The 24321-nt window shown below is 41.8% G+C and overlaps 2 protein-coding genes across 8 annotated transcripts in view; one reads left to right on the forward strand and one right to left on the reverse strand.

Annotated features, from left to right (window-relative positions):
• Positions 1 to 10206, reverse strand: part of LOC129031493 (uncharacterized) — a 57961-nt gene extending 47755 nt beyond the window's left edge. For all 6 annotated transcript variants that reach the window (XM_054478035.2, XM_063647493.1, XM_054478034.2 and 3 more), the window contains exon 1: positions 9534 to 10206. In XM_054478035.2, coding sequence (XP_054334010.1) covers positions 9534 to 10196 — 663 coding nt within the window. In that variant the 5' untranslated portion in view covers positions 10197 to 10206. The remainder of the gene's footprint in view (positions 1 to 9533) is intronic.
• The window catches only part of UPP2 (uridine phosphorylase 2), a 263527-nt gene continuing 249356 nt past the window's right edge, over positions 10151 to 24321 (forward strand). The window contains exon 1 of one of the 2 annotated variants that reach the window (XR_008501057.2): positions 10151 to 10491. The gene's annotated coding sequence lies outside the window, so the exon portion shown is untranslated. The remainder of the gene's footprint in view (positions 10492 to 24321) is intronic. The other variant, XR_010122836.1, reaches the window with a different exon arrangement.

A 24321-nucleotide genomic window follows, 5' to 3' on the forward strand; every position in this document is an offset into this window, starting at 1 on the left:
GCCCTCCTGGAAGATTTCCATGTACAACACTCACATCTGAGACAGATTCACCGCACTTGTGCTTAGAATGTCCTAAAACAATAAGACCTTTAGGGATCAAAAGGGAACCAAGTAGGAGAAGAGAGAGGAGCTGTGGTGGACATAGCTGATTAAGAAACAATAAGTTGGAGGGAATCCTAAGCAAACAAGCCAAGGGGGAAAAAAAAAGTTTCTCTGAATTTGAAAAGGACATTCCATTCTAAACTGGTTAAAAGCAAGGATAAATCTCAAGCAGAGAGCATTTTCCTCTGGCATTTTTTCCCCATCTTAGGGCTCCAGCAACTTCTTTTTCACATTTTGTATCATCTATGATACCAAGAAAAGGTCACTATTAGAATCAGTTTTACCTTAATAAGGCTCAGTGAAATAGGCACAGACATAAGTTACAGGTGTCACCCATCAAACAGCATATCTGCCTTTGATTCTATGAGCAGATGTTTTATCAGTTCCCGTGTTAAAAAGCTGAAGACTGTTATTTTACTCCTCTATTCGGATAAACATTTGATTTATTTGCAAGATATGGCACTTGACCCCAAAAAGTCAATAAGAGACTTTGAACTGTTTGTAGCTGGTTCATTTTATCATTCAGACCTCAACCCACTTCTTCCCATTTCTAAAAGGAAGCTCTCCCCCAGGACATTCTCATCCTCTCACCAATCACCAGTACAAATCCAATAGCCAATACAAAGCCAAAGCCCCAAACCCTATCTCCAGAGTTCCAGTTCCATTTTCCCAGCTTCTCACAGGGCTCAAGTAAGCATTCTTCTGGGTTCTTGCTCTACCAGAACCTCAAACCCAATGCCACAATCCATTCCAAGCCAGGTGCTCTTGGCAACCTTCCATTTTCTTTTAAGAGCAACACCATTCTCCCAGTCACCCAGGTTCCAAAAGTCATATATGTTTGCCCAACCCCTACCCTCCCTCTCATCGCAAAAGTAATTTATTCACCAAGCCCTATGGCTTCTCCAGCCCAAGGCTAAAACCCTAGTTCCATCTATTCTCATTTCCTCCTGGCTTCTGGGCATCCCACTCCACTAGACCAATCATCCTTGGCTAACAGAAGGCTATGTGCCAAGGCCTCAAACTCATACACCTATAGGGTCAATCCAGTTAGGAGTTTAAAACAAACAAACCTGTCAGTGCAAGAACAATAAACAGCAACTAACACCGAGCCTCAGTGTCTGGGGGAAAACAGGATGAACTGAGACTGTAGCAGCCACAGCACACATGTCTCCCTCAGACAGACATGGTCAAAAGAAGATCTGGCAGTTTCTTGCAGGAAGGAATACGGCCCTGGGGCTGCCAGAGTTTTCAGTGTTGCAGGAGCAGCTGGACATTTTGATTTTTTTTTTTATGAAAATGTCCCCCATTTTTACATGTTAGCAACCATGTTTTTTTTTTAAATGTTTTAAATACAGTATCAAACAGGACAGAACTCTAAGGTATACTGAGCTCAGAGACCACCAGTTTTCAACCTCTGCTCTGGTGCACTGATGGTGATGTGGGAATTTACAGCCTGAGTTAAAGTTCAGATGTGTAACCTTAGACATTTATATCACCTCTCTAGGCCTCAGTTTCTCCTTCTATAAAATGGGCATTAGAGTAGGTACTTCATGGAGTGTGAGTGAGCATTAAATGAGATAATGAAAGGAGCCAGACCAAGGCCTGCTTTCATGCCTTATCTTAACTTCCAGCCTGTCATTCAAAGTAAGCCATAATGTGCCTCTAAATCTCCCTTTCTAAGCTTGCTCCTATGGTACTCATCTTGATGTGCTCTAGAGAGTCAAGTCACATCACAAAGCACTTTTAACTGTGAACGTGCTGTTTCTTTCGGTTGTCTAAGGTCTTGCATGCCACCCTGAGAAGCTGCATCCCAGGACACAGAATCTGAGACTAGTGATTAAAAATATGTGCAACTGCCAGGGACGGTGGCTAGCGCATGTAATCCCAGCACTGTGGGAGGCCGAGGTGGGTGAATCACCAGGTCAGGAGTTCAAGACCAGCCTGGCCAACATGGTGAAACCCCATCTCTACTAAAAATGAAAAAAAAAATAGCTGGGCATGGTGGTGAGTGCCTGTAATCCCAGCTACTCAGGAGGCTGAGGCAGGAGAATCACTTCAACCCAAGGCAGAGGTTGCAGTGAACCGAGATCGCGCCACTGCACTCCAGCCCAGGTGACAGTGCAAGACACCATCTCAAAAAAAAAAAAAAAAAATGTGCAACTATCTTTTCTATAACCTGGCCTCTAAATAAAAAACAACCCCCTTATATTTACTTGCCCCATTCTCTCTTTTTGGAATGTTGCCTATGCTACAACCTATACACACACAGATACCTCTCAAAATAACATCCAACTGTTAACCTCTTTCAGAGGCCAGCCAAACAGCCACCTCCTTAAAGGTGTTGGTTGATCCTCTGTAACTTGTGACCAAGATATTCAGAGTTCTGCCACTAATAGTTACATGTATAATTATTCACTCCCTTACTCAAGTGCACCTTAATATTAACTTGATATTAACTGAGCTTTGTATGCCCAGCCTTACCTACAGGAAGACTTGATAAATGCTCAATAAATAAGGGACAAAGAAGAGGGGAAAAGGTGAAGGAAGAGGAAAGCAAGATTTTAATGATAAGGACAATGACAACAATTAAGCTCTTGTGTCTTTGAATGCAAAGAGCTGTCCCTACTAACCATGTGCTTTCATTTTTTATTTCTGAACAAAATATGGGGGTCATCTTCCCCACCTCCCTCTCATCCTTTGGGTGTGTGTAACCTCAGCTTCCCCTTATTCCTGAAAGTCAACAACCCCTTCAAGTATAATCTAAATAAACAGCGAGTTAAGTGGCTCCTGCCGCCATTCTAAATGAATCAGCCCCACCTTTGATGCTGATGGGGATCAAGATGATGATGATGATGCACACTGGAGCTGGTCCAAATCACGTATTATTCACTTTAATCTGATTTGGAAACAAGTAAAGACCCTTACACAGAAAAAATAATCTGGCAAGGGAGAGGGGCATAGGGCTATGAACTTTCTATAGAATGACAGAAATCCACACAAAAAGAAAACAAAAGTCTCATCCAGACTAGCAACTATTCAATAAACAAATTAAGGCTAATTTCCACAATACCTAGAACAGTTTTTTTCTAACTGCTTATTAGGACCCATTAGCAAGTTGTAAAATCAGTTTAGTATATAAAGACTAGAATTTTTAAAATAAAAATTGAATATTAATTAAAAAGCATTATAATATTTTTTGTAGAACTTGTAATTCAGCTTTATTTTTAACACCTGTGCACATGCATATGTGTTTGTGTGTGTACCAGGTCATGATATAAAATGTACTGCTGAGTGTTAAAATGTTTTAAAAATACTGAAATAGAACATTTATGTTTATATAAAGTAATCTCTGCTGACTGAGCTTTTCTGTTTTTTACCAGGCCATCCTCATAAGATATTTGTTCTTGCCACCTATTGTTCACAACAACTCGGGTTCTTCAAGTTCAAGATAAGCATATGAAAACTGTATGAAAAATAGCACTGGGCACGTGTCCCTTACTCCTGAAAAGCAAGGTGTCACTCTAGATAACCACCTACACTTTCACTCCTATGCATATTTCTATCTTGTGTAAGTCCCTGACATCAAGACGAGGGATATTCGTCCCTAAGCTCCTGCCTTTATGGTCATGTTTGCTTATATGCATTAACTCACTACTTACAGAGAGTAAATCAATCACATCTTACTTTCACCCCAAGCGTAGCCAACACTCATCAATAGCTGCAATAGTGGAAGTTTCGGAACTCGGTTTAAAACATCACCTCAACCCATCCCTTCTATTTCAGAATGCTTTTTCTCAAGTTCTTCTTATTGCACATTTTCCTCAGTACCCACGTTCCAAACTCTCAAGTATTGTCCCACTTCTAATATCCAACTTTGTCCAAGATTACCCCACCTTCGTTCTCCCCTCTGTACATTTCTAAAGTTCAAAGTTATATTTTTGGAGGGCCTATCAATATTCTTCCATAACTGGCTAAAAAGGAATCCCCCAAACCAGAGCAATCTTGCTTTTCGATGGCATGGTGATATTAATAGCCAATCTTGGCTTTCATAGATGAGCAAAAACACACAGCCATCAAGTATTCAAGATGAAAAGTTATATGTGGTATGTCCACTGATTTCAGCCCTTAAAATCTCTCAAAAGAGGAGTTTACTTTGGATTCCATCCATTTTCCAAAGAGGTCACCTACGTTTTTCCACCTCTCACATAAGCATGGCCCACCACTATGTTTTCACTGTCAACTGTTTGGAAACATATGCAACAGGAAAAAGTCAAGAGTAAAGTAATTGATTCACTGAGTGTCTGGGTCCTAACTATAAATAATGAAGGATTCCCGGCTCTGTGGGATATAAAAAATTAGTGAGATATTCTTCCCAAAAATGGAAGCATCACTCTTAAATATAAAAACAAAGAAAGAAACATATGCTGAAAAGAACACAATAAATGTTTCTGGAATTGACTAAGCACAGGCTACAACATTAAGCACTAACAAGAGGTATCAAAAGCAGTTCCTTCTACATAGAATGTCTTTCATCCCCACTTTCCAAACTCATCCTTACGGACTACAGTGACTGGTATCATCTTGTCAGCGATTTCCCTGGTTCCCTAGAGGACTGGGTCCCTTTGCTCCCTTAATATGCAATCATCCATTCATTCTCTCGGCAATTCAAAAACAATTGATTAACTGTGTGGTCTAGGCCAGGCATTGTGTTAGGTGCAAAAGTTACACAAAAGATGAATAAGACAGTCCCTTGCCTCAAGGAGCCCAGGGAGAGAATTTGAAAGGTTTTAAATTGGTGAAGGGCAATGACTTGTGTAGAAAGATCAACGGAGGAATGAACAACTTGAAGTCCTTGCCCTCAAAGAGATCAATCACATCCCAGAATAAGAAATGGGGATGATAAAACCTAGGAGACTGTCGAAAGGCAAAATGGCAAAATCCAGAAAGCATTCTTGCTTGCAGTAAGATTACTCTGAGCCTTGAAGAATCTGGGTCCCTCAAAAAGGAGGGGGGTGAGGGGCAATGCAGAGACCAGAACAGCCAGGGTTTGGCCTCAAGATGAATGAGAACTGACCTTGGGCGATCCCTCAGGACACTTATGCTAAAAGTGGTCTCACCCCATCCCCCTCTTCAAAACAACCTTCACCTACTGCACAAACCTCCACAAAATTTAGGAAGACTGAAATTTAAAGTTACTTTCCCAGTCACAGAAATAAAGGCCAAATACCCAGAGTCAACAATGAAGCAACTCTAATGGGCAAAGTGGAATGTTGGTCAGAGAGTGAAACCCAAAAATCAAACAACGGAATAGCAGTGGCTCTGGAAAACAAAGCTCTGATGGATCACATAAGAGCCTTTATACATGTAAACAATCTCACATTTCCAGAACTGCCTAGAAGAGCACAGGAATAGTATTCGAATGTGTGGTCAGTTTGAATATTAGGGGCAGAGGGTGTATTTGTGTTAACTCAGAAAAGGAAGCTGCCGAATCTCTTATTAGTTAATTTTGAGAGTGTGAGTTCAAGCAAAACTACCTCCCATCTGAACCAAAGGCTGTGATGTGCCAACCACACCAAATTGATGAGGCTCTTTCAAAAGGAGTCTTTCATTTGAATGTCCTTCCAACAGACAAACCCTAGTTTAGAACTTCTGATTCTTAAATTTAACATGGCAAGCAAGAGCATTCTATGGCCAACTGCTAAAAATGAGGAGGTAAATCTTCCATTTGGTTCTTCTGAGAGCTGGAATTGGCCACAGAAAGAAACACAAAGTTTTCACTCCAAAAGATCAAAGAAGGCATTTTGTACCAGGAAACCCAATTCCAAATCCTCACTTCCAGGAATAAAGCCACAGTGCCCAGTGCTTGCTTGGGAAAATAAAACAGGAGATTCTGCGGATTCCAATTAAAATTTCAGGCTTTATTTCCCAGCCTCACCAGTTTAATGTTGTTAACATTTCATCCAGGCCCTGCTTTAACTTAAATACTGCTTCCAGCTCTGAATGGTCACACCTTACTACTGGGTAAAAAGGAAAGTGTCTTAACACTTCATGACAGTATTCTTTGCCCCATCCCAAGTGCTAGATATATAAGACAAGGTGATGCTAAAAAGTGCTAGCTTCAGCCCAGCCTGTGTCTCCCATAACTACAGCCAGGTGAAACCTCACTGCAGCCCATACTATTTAGTTGCAATATTGGAAAGGAGAGTAGAAGCAGGAGAAAATAGAGGAGGGGGACATACCTCAACCTTATTCAAATATAACAAACAATGAGCTTGCTTTACAATTATTTCCTGGGGTCTTATCGATCAGCCAATAGTTACTGTGTGCCTACTGCAAACAAGGCACCAAGCTAAATCTATAGTCAGCATAGTGCAGTAAAATATTCCCTAAGTAATCATTATGTTAACGGTTATGTGTTTAATTTTCTTTATCATTTTACAAAAAATGTATCGTGTATGTAGGTTATAAAGTCTAAAAATAAAATCAGCACCTATGAACCCATCACCCAATCCTAAAACCAGAACATCACCAACAATGTATCATCTACCTACTTCCTCCATTTTTATTCCAGGTCCCTGCAACATACACACACTCCACATAATCATTATTCTGAAGTTGGGGTTTCGGTGCAAGTACAAACACATATTTATGACTACCTCCTATTCCTAACAAGTGAGTTGGCTTTCCAAATATGGTAGTAATACATAATTTCCTCTTAAAAAAATGATGTCTTTAGGTTCTTTTCTTTAAGTGAATCGTTGCCTTAAAGAAAAATATTAATAGAGTAAGTGGGACTCAGCCATGAGTGAATGAAGTTTGACAATCACTGGCAAAAGTGGCCAAGAACATGAGTTCTGAAGTCCTGCAGACCTCTGGTTCAAATCCCCATTCTACCACTGAAATTTGCCAAGCCTCAATTTCTTATTGTAGAAAGGTAAAATAATAATAAGACATATGGTGTTTGTGGCAATGTCATGAAAAAGTACCTGTGAAGAGCTGAGCCCAGTGCCTAGCACATATCCAGCACCCCTAAACTATCCTGTCATTAAAGCCACCCAAACATATCAAAGAGTTTTGCCACCATCAGTGGTTTGCTTCTCCAGAATTCCTACTGAGTTGGGCATGAGATCGCTTCACATAAAAATAAATCAAGATGCAGAGATCCAAGAGCAGAACAAGCCACAGACTACAGCTCCCAGTCCCAGCATTGATTCCATCTTCACCTCATGACCTTGAAGAGCAGGATCATTTTTCAAACCCATTTCTGTCTGTCCCCGCTCCCTCAGAAGACTGGACTACTCAATCCAAGCCTGAGAATTACCTAGAAGCCTATCATGACCATCATGGGACTAGTTCAGTCCAATCTAGGGCAAGACAGAGGCATAATCTCTATCTCCTGACTCAATCTCTATTATACCTTCCTTGGACACATGAAGAAAATCTGGCAAATCACTACTTTGAAAAAAAATCATTACAATTCTATTAATCAAATTAAGTTCCTCACTTCTGAAATTAATACATTACATTCCTGAATATGGCATCTTTACTCTGAATCCTTAATATTCCTTTAAATTCCTCACAGATAACAACAAACTTGCTTGGATTCAAATGATCACTCTCTTCCAAGGTACAAAAGTTGTAAGACTACTATCTAAATCAAGTTTTATTTAAAACCACCCTCTCCATTTCAAGTAAAACTCAACCACACAGCTGGAAAGGGAGGGCATGAACCCAATCTGTAATCATCCCAATCTTTAGTCTTTGTCACCTATCCAGAATTTATCTATCCATCATTCACCACCTGTGAGTACCTGCATAAGGGGTAATAGTAGAAATGCTAATATCCAACACCCAGTTATATCAACTTAAGGCCTACATTTCAGCTTCAAAAGAATTCCATTTTTTAAAACTCCAAGACAGAAAATAAAAACAAGTGAATCATAAAATAAGTGATCGAGGTCCCCTCCAGGCATAAGATAACCTCCTGACCCCTATGTCCCCATCAGTGAAATGGATGAGGCCCATATTTCAAACTTAAGCAGTCTGCACACTATGAAGCTGCATGGCAAGGCCGATGTCTGAGGTCAGCACAAGTCTAGTGTCTGCTGGCTGCCCAAGCCTGGGCCCCTGGCCAGCAACCCACCTCCAGAGACAAGTGCCAGGACATACTATAGTGTTTCCATTTAAGGCCCGCCACTTGGATCAGCCCATCTCTGAAATTTCTTAACACCACCTTTCCAGGAAGAATTTTTTTGGGGAAAAGGGAGGTGGTGTCTATTTTTTGCCACCGCCTTCCCTTGGGCTGTCAGAGCAATCTGCATCTCTGGGACAGGATTCTTTAAAACCACTGGGTTATGTCTCAATTCATGGGCCTCTTCTCAAAAATATGTAAAAACATGTATGGAACGGGCCCCTTTGCCCATCATCTAACTCCTATCATACATCCCTCAAAAAAAAGAAAAGCCCAATAAAATTGACAAGTCCATTGTATTACCTTGCTGCCTCTCCCCAAAAGCCAAATTCATGACAACTTTTTAACCAAGACTTTTCTTCTGTTACTAAGTGGAACGTTTTCTTCTCTAAGTAGCTTTTCTCCCAAGCAAGCAGCGTTCAAATCTCCAGGGGAAAGGAGGGGTGGGGAGGGGGTGGGAGACTATCTGGCACAAACTGGACAGAGCCGAGCCAGTCTAGAACCCGACGGAAGTTATTGAATCCAGCGGCCCCAGAGGCCCACATCTCTTCTTAGTGCGCCCGAGGTTCTAGCCTCACTGTTTTGGTTACAGTGTTGAAGGAAGGGTTTTAAACTTGGCAAAGTACCGTGCAACATCTGTAACCACATTTGCCTTCTGGGGATCGGAAGATGAATCCCACATTCCTGGCTTTGAAGCTTTTTGAAACTGCAGCTAGGAAGAACCGAGGGAGGGAGGGAGTTGAGCAGAGTTTATTGGCTGTCTCTCCAGCAGAAAATTCCTCTTGGAAGAGATGGATATTTTGAGGGTGGGGGAAATTCGCCTGTCTATCTCCTTACTCTCTACCAAGCTCAGCTAGGAAGGTGAGCCCCGTGGCCCCGTGGCCAGATCGATTTACAAGTCAGAGTCGCACACCCTGAAGGAGTTCACAACACACACACACACACACACACACGCAGGCACACACACCCCAATGCAAACCTGAGACCCCCGCTCCACGCCTCTGCCCCCCTACCCCCCATATCCCACCAGCAGTTCAGGCCCAAAGCAAGACAGTTTTGTTCCGCGGCTGCTTCCCCCACGGAGAGGGGATCAAGCTTGGGGGAGAAAGGAATGAAAGCGAGGGGGAGGCACCGCAGACGCCCACCCTGCCACCCCCGATCCCTGCCTCTTCTCCCGCTAGGCTACCTCCTCCCTCAGTCCTCCCCGCTCTAGCAGGCGCGGCCGGCGACCTGCGCTCACCTCGGGTCCCACCGCGGCCGGGGGCTGAGCCGGGGGAGGCGGAGTGCGAGGCAGCCGGGCGCTGCAGGTCGGCGAGGCGCGGGGCGGCGCGGGGCGGCGCGGGGCGGGGCGGGGCGGTGCAGCCGGCGAGGGAGCCCGGAACTCTGCGGGGCCGGGAGCCGGGGGCCGAGGGCCGGCCCCGAGCGGCGGCGGCTGCGGCGGCTGCGGCGGCTGCAGCGGAGCGGTGCGTGGGGCCGGGGGCTTCCCAGCCCTGGGGCCGGCGCGGCTGGCTGAGGAGCAGGCTGGCAGCGGCAGCGGCGGCAGCAGCAGCCACCCGGGGGAAAGAGCCGGGGGAGGGCGGGGAGGCGGGGTGAAGAGGAGGAGGAAGGGGAGGAGGGCGGGCAGAATAAACTTCCCGAGGCGCAGAGGCTCGGGCTGGGAGCACGGCCGCGGGCGGGGCGGGCGGACCAGCTGGGCTTGCCCCCGGGGGCGGCGGGGGAGACGGTCACAGAGAGTAGAAAAGTTCCCCCAGCGCCGAGGGGGAGGCTGCGGCGGCTGCGGCGGCGGCTGCAAAGAGCAGGAGCCGGAGCGGGAGGAGCGGGAGGAGGAGGAGGAGGAAGTGGCTGCGGAGCGCTCGGCCAATGAGTGTCTGGAGCTGTGATTAACCAGGCAGCAACACATCATTTCCTCCCGGCGCGGATCCAGGGAGCCGGGAGGGGAGAGAGGAGGCGGCGGGGCGGGGCCGTCCCCGCGCCCCCTGCAGGCGCCCGGCCGAGGGCGAGCCCGCCGAGCCCCGCCGAGCCTGACCGCGCCGCCCCCGGCGCGCCTGGCGCTGTCTAGCCGGTCGCTCGGCCCGCCGGGTGGAAGCTACGAGCGCGCCTCCAGCGGGGCTTCTCGGAGGCGGCGGGGCAGGACCGAGCTGTGCTCCTGTGGCCGGGGTGGGAGGCGAAGAGGCCGCGCGGCGCGGGTGAGTGCCCAGGTAGGCGCGGGCGGGGCCGTCTGGACAGCTCCCGAGGGCGCGCGGGGCAGGCGGGCGGACGGGCGGGCATCCCGGGCCCAGGGACTGCGGGCGGCCACCTACTCTAGCCCTGCATGTCAGACTTGGGCTGAATTCTCAGAAGGAAGCCTTAGCAGTCTCATCCAGGCCATCTCTGACCTGCCTTCAGATCCCCTTCCACTTTGCTCATTTCCTTGCAAGGTCTAGGGTTATGCAAGAGCTTGCCATGTTCGCCGTTGGCTTCCTTAGTAACAGAAATAAGCATGGAGGGGCTTCTGCAGTGATCTAGCCCTGTCCTAGGCGCCATGGGAGCTTACAGTGGAAAGGCAGGAACATTCTCCGCTGCAGAGAGTCTGATAACCTCGGTCCTTAGATACACAAAAACACCTCAGTGTGCTAATATTACCCAGAGCATCAAAAAGGCATGCAAGGATCAAATTTTGCATGGTTCCTGCTGAGTGTAAAGGAAAGCACTAAGCCATTTTGTCTGCCCTCTAGAAGCTTATAATGTACAGTCCTATCACAAAGCAGAATAAAAACATGAAACCTATAAATGGGAATGCCATAAAGTATTTTTATCTCTACAGGTTCATTCATGCAGAGGGCATTTATTGGGTGACTGCAGTACTGCAAAAGGTTGCAAAGGAAATGGAAGATCTGGTCCCTGCAGGTTGGGAGTTTACAATCTAATTAGAAACACAAGGCATATATACGTGAAAAAACTAGAATCCCCAGCTGTAAGCAAAAGGATGGAGTAGGTGGGAGCATTTTTTTCATAAAGAGGAGAGCTTTGTACCTGTATGATTGGTGAGGATCAGGAAAGGCAAGTTCAGTACCAATCAAGGCAAGAGCACCTATATGTATCCCTGCTCTATAGAATGATATAACAGGGCCCTCATTGTCACTTGGCTGAAGTGTCAGCTCTGCCACTTACAAACTGTTTTGACCTGGGGCACATTTTTAACCTAAGAAGGGAATAAAGGTTGTCTCATGAGGTTGTTGTGCAGTTCAAATGAGATTACAAACGTGAAAGCTTGTGAAGCTCAGTCATGTACGTTCATGGAGTCCTCATTGTACAAACTGGCCCCTTCTTGGTAACCTTTAGAGTTCCCTCCTAGGCTGTAAGCTGCAAGAGGGCAGGTACCAGGTCTGGTTGTATTCATCATGTATCACAGTGTCTAGCAGAAGGGTTCATGTGGGTGTTCAATAAAGTTTTGCTGAGTAGGTAAATAAATGAATTAATGAATCCTGTTATGCTTTGAACAGTTCCTATTATTTGTTCCTTAAACAGTTCCTTCAATAGTGGTCTTATTGCATGGCTGGCTCAGTGAAAAACCCTCTAACTCAACCTCCTGTAACTAACTAGTGTGCCGGGAGACTGGGAGAATTCTGGATGGTACTGTCAGAGGCATTCGAACCAGAGAAACTCCATTTTGAATGAGGGCTAGGAAAATGAGGCTGAGACTGGCTGGGCCGCATTCTCGGAAAGTTAGGCTTTCCTAGCCTCTAGATGTTTACAGCTAAGGGAACAAATTAATAGTGTTTACTAAACAAACCCAGACTTGGGAGTGTCCAGATATCACGATATCTGGAGAACAAAGACATTCCTAATTTTGCTTTAAAGATAATATTGATTCTTGCAAAATATAGTAATTTATTTATTTATCACAAACTCTTGTAGCAGAGCACATCTCCCTATATATACAAGCGATGTACCTAGCATGGAATCGTTCCTCCTCTTACTTTCGGCAACATCCTACTTTGTCTATGGAGTAGGTGTCCTTTCACCACTTTACTTTCTTAATAAACTGGCTTTTACTTTACACTGCGGACTCGCCCTGAATTCTTTCTTGCGTGAGATCCAAGAACTTTCTCTTGGGGTCTGGATCGGGACCCCTGCCCTAAAACATATTCCTGGCAACCACAGAAGGGACTTTAGTGCAGAAGCCCTGACCCAACGGCTACCTTTGGGTAAGTGTTGGGGTCCTGTAACAGTACTTGTGGCCTTTTAACATAAAGTGTGTGTGTGTGTGTGTGTGTGTGTGTAAAGCAAGAGGCAAAAGGCTCCTCCACTCCACCAGGGTACAGCCTTCCACACAAGCCCTGTGCACACAAGGATACAGCCCTTTGGCTTGGACACCTTAATCCGGGGTTTCTCAACCTTAGCACTATGGACATTTTTGGCTGGGTGATTGTTGTGAATGCTGTCCTGTGCATTGTAAGATGTTTGGCAGCATCCTTGACCTCTAGTCACTAACTGCCAGAACACCCTCCCGCCACAGTTGTGACAACCAAAAATGTCTCCAGACAGTGCCAAATATCTCCTGGGAGGGGATGCCAAACTACCTCCTGTTGAGAACCACAACCTTAATCTAAGACCTAATTCATTGATTGAACTCTGGTGGAAAATCACACCAGTAAAGTTACTTGGAGGAAATATATCTTCTGTTATTCTAAGATTTTCAGATCTCAATCATATGTTTCAAGGAGCACGACTCTTGCTAATTAATTGCCTGCTGCATTGTGAATTGGCATCTCTTCTGTTTTCTGCATATCCTCCTCCTTTACACCCAGATCAACATGTTCATTTCTAAAAGTCAACAGCTTTCAAAAACTATTAGGAAACAGGGTCTTGAGCAACTTAAGAGTCCTGTATGATATTTTTCTATAAAACTGGGGGAATTTATTTTATAAATAAATTATAAATTAAAAAATTATAAATTTTATAAATAAATAAAAGCAGCTTCTCTGTTACAGTGTGTTAAGCTTTTAGACTTACAAACAATAACCACATCCTCTTTGTACTGAGATTGTAAGTGATACAATAAGTATATAAGTCATAATTTTAAAAAATTATTTAACCATACTGAGTACTTTTCTTTCATCTTGGAACCATTTCTTTTTGGTTTCAGAGAGAGGTTTTATTTCATAATGGGATAAAATAACATGTTTTCTTAGCTGGGTGCAGTGGCTCAGGCCTGTAATCCGAGCACTTTGGGAGGCCAAGGCAGGTGGGTCACTTGAGGTCAGGAGTTCAAGACCAGCCTGGCCAACATGGTGAAACCCTGTCTCTACTAAAAATGCAAAAATTAGCCAGGCGTGGTGGCACGTGCCTGTAATCCCAGCTACTCGAGAGGCTGAGGCAGGAGAATCGCTTGAACCCAGGAGGCAGAGGTTGCAGTAAGCCAAGATGGGGCCACTGCACTCCAACCTGGGCGACAGAGCGAAACTCTGTCTCCAAAAAAAAAAAAAAGCATGTTTTCTTAAAATCTATAAAGCAAAAATCAGCTTAATTATCAACTTCCAGAAGCAAATTCTTCAGAATATTGGTGGGATATTTGACAGCTGGTGATAATTCATGAAAATCCTGATGGATTGATGTGCTGTTCAACTAATAAAGGTTTCTTGAAGAAAAATAAAGATTAATAGTGGAAGGAAGGAACAAACAAATCCAGATAAGTCTGTTCACTAAGTAATGGGCATGTAGAACCAAAAAAAAAAAGAAAAATCCCTGCTTACAGAAGACAATAGTACCGTGTTTGTGATGTGAACAGACATTTTTGTTCAGCAAACAATATCGTCCGTCTCATTAAATAAGGTTATTTGAAGCATAGGTTTTATAGTTTTGTTTTTATTTAGCTTTAGTTTCATAGTTGTATAATGATTACAATATATGCAGATGAGTTTATACGGGTAGGCATCCATACAGCCTAGAAAAACGGCAAAGGTTGAGGGTTGAATGTGGTATATGGTAAAATAATTTTCCAATTTCTGTTTTGTTAGACTAGAATAATGACATATACTCCTAGGGAGGTCTCCAGGTTCCCTATGAATTCTTGAAATTTGTGCTTTTGCGTCAATCACAATGTTTTTACAACAATATATTAAAGAAATTAATACTGTGTATATTGTGGATCATATGAGTGTCTACCGTGCAACCATGACCCCATTGTCTTTTTTGCTATGTGCCTAAAAGGACATGCACCTTATTTAAATGATGTTTTAATAAAAGTAAGGCATTACTGAAGGTTCATGGTCTTTTTTTTTTAAAAAAGGTACATACATGTTAAAGCTGTGTATGTCACTCAAGTGTGAGAAATACTAGCCCAGATGCATCATAACTGTTCTTGGAGAATAATGTATTAAAAGGCCTTGAGATCTTAAATTTAGTCCTAATCCTGAGGCCCTAAGAAACCAATATTCTATTCTAAAGATCTAAGCAACTCGATCAAAATAGTAGGGGTTGGAAGAGAAAATCGTAAGCAGAAAGGATCACTAAAAGTTGTGTCTGGCTTGGCACCCTTTTTCTCAAAAGGTAAACATTTAAACCAGTCAGGACAGACATTTGTTTATCTTCCAAGTTAAACTTTCCCAGGTGTATCAATGACTCATTAATTGTGCATTTCATATAAGAGTTCACTGGCCACCTACCATATTCAGGGAATGGTGAGAGTTATACACAGAGTCCTCAAGCTGCCTATAGTTGAAATGGGATGTCAATGCAGTCACTCCTGGCATAGGAGGCTACATACAAACCACTGTGTGACTATGGGCCAACAGTGTGATATAAGAGGCATTACAAAATTATGCCGATTATTTATTAAATGGTATTGAGGCACTTGGAAAAAAAATCTGTTAGTGCTTCCCCTCAAACCATTCCTGAAAATATTTCCAAAAGGAATACAGAGTTAAATATATATACATATATTTAATCATAAAATTAATTCAAAGCAAATGTAGGTAAATATTTATCTTTAGATGGGAAAAGAACTTTCTAAATAAAAGCCATGGAAGAAATAAAGGTTCATTTGCTTGACTACAGGAAAATATTTCCCTAACATTTTGATTTTTGTCCAAAATGTTCCCTAAAAATTTTTAAGGAACAATCAAACAAAAGAAGGTATTTTCTGGTTTTGTTTTGTTTTGTTTTGTTTTTGAGGTGGAGCCTCATTCTGTCGCCCAGGCTGGAGTGCAGTGGCGTGATCTCGGCTCACTGCAAGCTCTACCTCCCGGGTTCACACCATTCTCCTGCCTCAGCCTCCCAAGTAGCTGGGACTACAGGCGCCCGCCATCACACCCCGCTAATTTTTTGTATTTTTAGTAGAGACGGGGTTTCACTGTGTTAGCCAGCATGGTCTCGATCTGACCTCGTGATCCACCCACCTCGGCCTCCCAAAGTACTGGGATTACAGGCGTGAGCCACTGCGCCCGGCCTTTTCTTTGTATTTTCAACAAATGCTCAAAGGGTTAAAATCTTTAATTATAAAAAACTTCAAATAAACAAAATGTACCATCTAATAGAGCGTTAAGCAAATAGTATGACTAGACAAGGAAAATTTAAATTATTACCTATGAGATTTAGGAAAAAAGTTTACTGTCTAAAATTCTAAGAAAAGATAATACATACAAACAAAACTGAGATAAAATATTTAATATAATTATTTCACACAATTTGTCGGCAATTAAACATATTCTCTATTGGTAAAATTGACTTTATAAAGGACATAGTTGCTATGGAGAGTGTAAACTGGAAAACAATTTCTGGAAGATAATTAGGTGATAGTATCAAATATTTTAAAAGATTTATACCCTTGGACATTTTAATCCCATTTCAGAAATTTATGCCATGAAAATAATTATTATTAATCGCACAAAAATTTGTGTAAAAGAATAATTACTATCTCATAACTTCTGAAATTCCAACAATAAAGCCTAAGTTGAAAAAAAATAGAAGACAAAGGTAATATTCCAATTCCATAACCCTTATAAGCACATTCATCCATCAAATGTATACACAAAGAAAAAAGGCTAGCAGAAAATATTCCAGGACATGCAATACTTACATGAATTATGACTGACTTTTATTTTCTTCTTTACACATCTATGTGTTCCAATTTTTCTATAACGTACCACTTTTATAAGCAGAAATAATAAACATTATAAAAATAGAAATGCATATATTTTTAAAGGGTCTGACAATCATGGGACAAGACCTAACTGGTGAGGAATTCATATGGATTTTTATTTGTGAAGTGGGAGGTGAGGTGTTGTGAATGGAATTCAAATTTGACATTTTTGTTCTCTGGTAGTAGGTCCATCTCTTTCAGAAGAAATTTTTTCAAAGAACTCATAGAGCTTTGACTTGCTTCTTTGCCTGCATCTCAGGCTCTTTGTGACAACCTCCTTGTAGCCTCAAGGGATAGATGCCCATCGGGACTGTCCATGGTCTTGCTCACATTCTGAGGCTCCTTGAGTTTCTAATTTACTTAACTACTGTTAATTTAGCTACATTGTTGAGATGTGGATTTTAAAAAGCTAGTCCCATGGCGGGAAGATCAAATTAATTTCTTCCTCAAATTAAACAAATGCATTTCAAATATAACTGTGTGGCTCTTGGTAGAACCCAGCACTACAGTGGCTTTTCAGTTTTAGGAAGCATTCTTTTTCCTGATGGGTCCTCTGAGCAATGGCATCATGAAGACATTTTCATGGATAAGAAATCAGATTAATTTTCTAGGTCCTAATGTAGGCCCATTCTACCAATATCTAAAATCCAAAGGCTTCCTTTTTATTAACCTACTTTTGTTCAGTGAAACTCCAGAGAGCAACTGCTAAGGTTAATTACATATATGTAGTGGAGAACTAGCTGTGTGACCCTAGGCAAGTAACTTCAGATTTCAGAGCCCAGTTTTTCCTCAGGTGTAGAGTGAGGGGTGGGTTGCACCTTGGAGGTCTCTACATTTTGAAATTCCTCAAGTTAAGTTGGAATTCTTAGGAAGTTAATTGTTTGACGTTGCTGATACTGCATTTGACGTTTCTGAGGAAGAAGAGCTTGAGATTTCTAGGAACTTACTGAAGACCAGTGTTACTAGAGTGAAGTGAGCATGTGGTGAAATGGCCATGGAGGAGGATGAGGTAGCCTAGCCAAATAATGCAGGTCTCACAAGTCACCATCAAGGGAAGTGATTAAAAGGGTTTAAGTGAGCCAGGTGTGGTGGCTCACGCCTGTAATTCCAGCACTTTGGGAGGCTGAGGCGGGCGGATCACCTGAGGTTGGTAGTTCAAGACCAGCCGGACCAACATGGAGAAACCCCATCTCGACTAAAAATACAAAATTAGCCGGGCATGGTGGTGCATGCCTGTAATCCCAGCTACTTGGGAGGCTGAGGCAGGAGGATTATCTGAATCTGGGAGGCGGAGGTTGTGGTGAGCCGAGATCACGCCATTGCACTCCAGCCTGGGCAGCAAAAGCAAAACTCTGTCTCAAAAAAAAAAAAGAGTTTAAGCAAGGATGTGAGTGACAAATTTGCTTTACATCACTTATCACTGTACCCAATACATCCATATGTCTCTGTTAATCATATTTTTTCCTAATAATTATTTTATTGTTTAAAAAAAGAAAGGCTGGGCGTGGTGGCTCACACTTGTAATCCCAGCAGTTAGGGAGGCCAGTTTGGGCAGATCACCTGAGGTCAGGAGTTCAAGAACAGCCTGGCCAACATGGCGAAACCCCATCTCTACTAAAAACACAAAAAATTAGCCGGGCATGGTGGTGGGCTCCTGTAATCCCAGCTACTTGGGAGGCTGAGGCAGGAGAATTGTTTGAACCTAGGAGGTGAAGGTTGCAGTGAGCCAAGATCGCACCATTGCACTCCAGCCTGGGCGATAGAGCAAGACTCTGTCTCAAAAATAAAAAGAAAGAAAGAGAGAGAGAGGGAGGGAGGGAAGGAGGGAGGAAAAGAAAAAAAGAAAAGAAAAGAAATGCAAGTATGCCGGTGCAGTGGCAGGTGCCTCTAATTCCAGCACTTTGGGAGGCTGAGGCAGGAGGATTGCTTGAGCCCAGGGCTTGGGCAACATGGCAAAATCCCGTATCTACAAAAAATACAAAAATTAGACAGGTGCAGTGGTATGGGCCTGTAGTCCCAGCTACTCGGGAGGCTGAGGTGGGAGGATCGCTTGAGCCCTGGAGGTCAAGGCTGCAGTGAGCCAAGATCGTGTCACTGCACTGCAGCCTGGGCAACAGAGTGAGAACCTTTCTCCAAAAGAAGAAAAGAAAAGAAAATATACAAGTAAAAAAGGATATATTGGATTCAGAGTCCAGAGTGCTATTATACCATGGAACCCACAAAACGATATATTGTACAGTGAAAAATAAATTCCACAACCACCATTGTTTCCCAACTACTCACTCATTTCCCTCTCAATAATGCCAGCTTCCATGTATCCTTAAAGAGATGTTCTAGACATATGAATGTACACGTGTTCTCTTTTGTCTTAACACAGATGGTAACATGCTATCCACACTCTTCTATCCTTTGCTTTCTTTTTAAAATTAACCTAAAAGTTTATCTTGAAGATTAGTAGTTCTCCATTGATAAACAGTCTTCATCATTTCAACACAGTTGTTACATCCAAGTGTGTACTGTTGTTATAGTGCCACCTCCCTCAAGGAAGCACAGAACTCTAGACTTGGAAGCGACAGAAGATCTTATTTAGCCCCAGCCTGCCTTTTACACAGAAAAAGTTTGTTCCTGAAAATCCATGTGACTCTTCAGGTTCCATAGCTAGTTAAGGCAAGGCTGGAACTAGAACTTGGTTCTTCTGTGATTATGAAGTTATACATGTAATAAAAAATACTTTTTTGTTGTTTTAGAGACAGAATCTTGCTCTGTAGCCCAGACTGGAGTGCAGTGGCGCTATCATAGCTCACTGTAGCTGTGAACCCCTAACCTCAAGTTATCCTCCCAATTCAGCCTCTCAAAGCCCTGGGATCACAGGCAAGAGCCACTGTGCCTGGGCTAAAAATACTTTTTAAATGGTATGCCTGGTAAGATTTAATTTTTGTTTTTTAAACAACCATATATGATGCACACAAATGAGCTTGGAGGGCTATTTGCCAAGATGCTGACAGTGGTAATCTTGGGATGATGGCAGTGCTGGTGATCTTATACTTTTTTGGGTGTTTTTCTTTTTTTGACGGAGTCTCACCCTTGTGCCCAGGGTGGAATGCAGTGGCACGATCTTAGCTCACTGCAACCTTCACTTCCTGGGTTCAAGCAATTCTCCTGCCTTAGGCTCCTGAGTAGCTGGGATTACAGGCATGCACCACAATGCCCGGCTAATATTTTTTTTTTGGTAGAGACGGGGTTTCACCATGTTGGCCAGGCTGGTCTCAAACTCCTGACCTCAAGTGATCAGCCCGCCTCAACCTCCCAAAGTGCTGGTATTACCGATGTGAGCCACCACTCTCAGCCTCTTTTTTGGGTTTTGATAGCAACTTTATTGGGATATAATATACATATACATACCATACAATTCACCCATTTAAAAGTGTAAAATTCAATGGTTTTTCACATATCAAATAGTTGTGCAACCATCACTGCAGTCAATTTTAAAACATTTTCTTTACCCCAAAAAGAATCCCTGCAGCCATTAGCAGTTTCTCAACATATTTATATATTTTTTCCGCAGTTTAATTTTTTTATGTGTATAAATTTAATGGGTACAAGTGCAATTTTGTTACATGGATATATTGAGTAGTCATATATTTTTTATTCATATCTTGTATTTCCTAAAACTCTTGTAATAATTGTTACTTTTATAATAAAAATAAACATCTGTTACAAATAAAGTTAAAATAATGCAACATATACTATAAAAAATAAACATAGGCTGTGCACCGAGGTTCATTCCTGTAATCCCAACACTTTGGGAGGCTGAAGAGGGAGGACTATGCTGTAATCCCAACACTTTGGGAGGCTGAAGAGGGAGAACTATTTCAGGTCAGGAGTTCAAGACCAGCCTGGGCAATATAGTGAGACCCCATATCTTCGAAAAAAGAAAAAGAAAATTAGCCGGGTGTGGTGGCACATACCTGTAGTCTCAGCTACACAGGAGGCTGAGAGGCTGAGGCAGGAGGATTGCTTGAGCCCAAGAGTTCAAGGCTGCAGTGAGCCAAAATCGTGCCACTAGACACCAGTCTGAGCAACAGGGTAGGACCCTGTCTCAAAAAAAAAAAAAAAAAAAAGAAAAGTATTTCAATGAAGGTAAAACTGATTTTACTGTCCAATGTAAATAGATATAATATTTTAGATAAATTTATCTTGCTTTTTTCATTATTCATATGTTATATATAAATATAAATACACATGGTTTTCTCTGACTCTTCTAGTTTTATTGTGAGCATTGTCCCAGATCATTAGATAGTCTATGAGAGTATGATGGTGATGGGGAATCTCATTATTTCCTTAGGATAGATTCTTTTTTTGTTTTCTTTGAGACAGAATCTTGCTCTGTCGCCCAGGCTGGAGTGCAGTGGCACAATCTTGGCTCACTGCAACCTTTGCTTGCCAGGTTCAAGTGATTCTCCTGCCTCAGCCCCCCAAGTAACTGGGATTACAGGTGCGCACCATCACACCTGGCTAATTTTGTATTTTTAGTAGAGACGGGGTTTCACCATGTTGGCCAGGCTGGTCTTGAAATCCTGACCTCAAGTGATCCACCCGCCTCAGCCTCCCAAAGTGCTGGGATTACAGGCATGAGCCACCGCACCCAGCAGGATGGATTCTTAAAAGTAGGAATCCAGATGATATTTCCAATTGTCCAGTAATAGGAACTCTCTCCAGTGGCTTGTCCATCTTACCACATCATCTTTGTCACCACACCTTCTATTATCGTTGCCAGTTTGGAAATTTTAAAAGTTAGCTACTTCAATCTGAATATTTGATTGCTAATGAGATTGTAACTTGTTCATAAATATATGTTAGCTGTTTATTTTTCTAATTGTCTTTTTCATTAAAGCCCTTTGCCTACTGTTCCATTAGCACTTTAGTATTATTTTTATTGAAAATAGTATAAAGAGGTTTGGGTTTTTTTCCTGCTGAGGAATGACCAGGTAGAAATTCTAATCTGCAAACAACTTTTAAAGATTAACTTAGTTTCCACTTGTTATTTTTCCCATCTTTGCAGTGGGGCTGGCTGCCTTTCTCTTGGGAACTCTTTTCATTTCTATTGTACTGAAGGAATCACCAGTGATGAGGGAGGGAACAGGCTGAAAAGTTTCTTTTATTTTGATAAAATGGTTGTTTGCCAATTTTATTCTAAAACTCCCAAAATAATATTGTATATACTGTCAATAATATAAAAACTGCATTAAGTAATGTTTGATTTTCCTAAGTAACCATAAAAATTGTGTTCAACCAAATTCGTCTATCCCTATCAAGGTTAACATCAACACCGAGCCAAATAGTACTAGACCATAAAATGCACCAAATCTTGCTTTACTTTTCTCTTTGACAAACATGAGTTTTTAAACCAATGAACGGTCTGAAGTTTGACAATGACTCAGTTCCTCCTAGTGCTCTACCACAGAGTACAAAAGGTTACCAAATCCTTCAGTTTCTGACACAGAAATCCAATTTGGAATGAAGGAAATAAACGTCCCACTCTTTAACAGCTAAAGATGTTACTGATCACATCTAAGAATCTGGAGTTTCAAAATGTGAATTGTGAAAACATTTGAATCTCTTCATAATGGAAAGGACTTGGAAATGGAAAAGAAATATGCATACATGAAGGAAAAAAATTGTTGGTGCCAGTGATTATTCCTAGATAGAAAATGGCCACATAATCTATTTGGTGAAAAAGAAGAAAAAGGCAATTTATTGATCTGGATGAACATGTTCCATACAACCTCTCGTAGAGATGAGATGAGCTTTTAATTGGAAAAGCTTACTCTGTTGCTGCTAAAGGTCAGAAGTTCGCCGTTGGCAAATCAAGTGTGGATTTGTTGGCAAATCAAGTGTTCATCAGAAGTTTTTCTGCAGTGAATTGTCTGCTTCCACTTGATTCTCATTTAGATAGATATTAGGCACCAATGAAATTTAATAATCATAACACAGTTTACTTAGATACTATTTGATCTTGAAAATAAAACAAAAATTACTTTAGATGTTTACAATTATCACTACTCAGCCTTTGAAATAGAATGATTGAATTTTCTATTTTGAAAAGAATTTTGAGCTAATTTAATACAGCCCTCAATTTTTTTGTGTGAATTTGATATTAGGGTTTCTGTTTAAGGAAGTTTCAAACATAAGCAAAAAGAGAAAAAATAGCATAATGAATACCATGTATCTATCACCAGGTTGAACAACAATCAATATATCAAGCCAGAATTGATTTACTTGATTTGTCTGTTTCCCACTTTCTTTTTTTTTTTTGAAAGTATTTTAATGTAAAGTTCAGCCATCATGTGATTCCATCCCAACATCTTTCACTAAGCATCTCTAAAACATATGGACACCTGGGCGCCATGGCTCACACCTGTAATCCCAGAACTTTGGGAGACCAAGATGGGCAGATCCCTTGAGACCAGGAGTTCAAGACCAGCCCGGCCAACATAGCGAAACCCCGTCTCTACTAAAAATACAGAAAATTAGCTGAGTGTGGTGGTGCACACCTGTAGTCCCAGCTACTTGGGAGGCTGAGGCATGAGAATCACTTATACCCGGGAGGTGAAGGTTGCAGTGAGCCGAGATAGGGCCACTGTGCACTCCAGCCTGGGTGACAGAGCAAGACAGTATCTTAATAAATAAGTAATAAATAAATAAATAAATAAACAAGCATATAAACATTTTCTTACACAACCATAATGCTATTATCACATCTAATAAAATTAATAATTCTTTGGTATCCTCTGATCTCCAATTCAGATTCTAATTGCCTGAATATTCTCAGAAAAGTCTTCTGTCAAATCAGAATCCAGACAGTGACCACTTATTGCATTTATCTGTTTGGCCTTTTAGGTCTCTTTTAACTTTGAGATCAGTTAGTCCTCCCTATTCCCCTAACCCTACCCATTTTTGTTGTTGTTGTTGATGATGATCATGATGGCAATGCCACTGACTTGATGAAACCAGGTCAGGGGACTCCACCTCCATTTTACTTTTTTTTTTTAATTGCTGAAGAAATAGAGGCTTAAAGTTTGAACGAATTCCTCCAAAAGAGGGAGTTACCCAATGCAGAGTAGAATTCAGGTTTTCTAATTCCATTCTATCATGCTCTTTTCTATAATATATCATATTGCCATGCCATAATTTTACAATATCTATGATTTTAGTGCTGTGGTGGTTCAGAATATATTAAACACATTTTAAACTCTCCTTCTTCCATATTTGTTTACATTTACAATTCCTAGTTTTTTCCAAAAGGTAGTCGGGATTTAGAATTTGCAGCTTGCTTTTCCCCAAAGCCTGACCCGTTGAAGTTACTCTTTCAATGCTACTTTCTGAAAATATACCAAAATTGATAGAAAAACTTAAGTTTTCCAAGAACCCAAATAAAAAATCTCAGAGTAAATCAATAAAAAGTATTAGTGCTGTCACTCAGATTTTATAGCAAGACTAATTAAAGAGTATGCACATACCCATGACCAAAAATTAAGATTAAGCATTATCAACTTAGAAAAATTCAAAAACAAATGGGAGTTTGCATTGACTTACTGTATTCTATCTTAGTTAAGCAGGGCACATAGTTTTCTGTTGGTGATACGATCAGTACATGAAGTAAAGTATGGTGTGTGAATAAAGCCTTTCTGTATGCCCAGGAAGCACAAAAGTGGAAAGGACACAGAGGCATTGAGGAGAAAGAGCAAATCCTTCCTCATCCATTTCTTAAAGTCTCCAGAGAAGACAGGGAGAAGCACAAACTTAAATTCATTTAAATGGTTCTAGCTTTGCGCTTTTGGACTTTAAGAAAATCGACCAACAAATTATTTTTTTAAAAAACAGTTTTAACTAACAACTTTTATTT

Source organism: Pongo pygmaeus, chromosome 11 (genome assembly GCF_028885625.2).
Source record: "Pongo pygmaeus isolate AG05252 chromosome 11, NHGRI_mPonPyg2-v2.0_pri, whole genome shotgun sequence".
NCBI classification, from domain to species: Eukaryota; Metazoa; Chordata; class Mammalia; order Primates; family Hominidae; genus Pongo; species Pongo pygmaeus.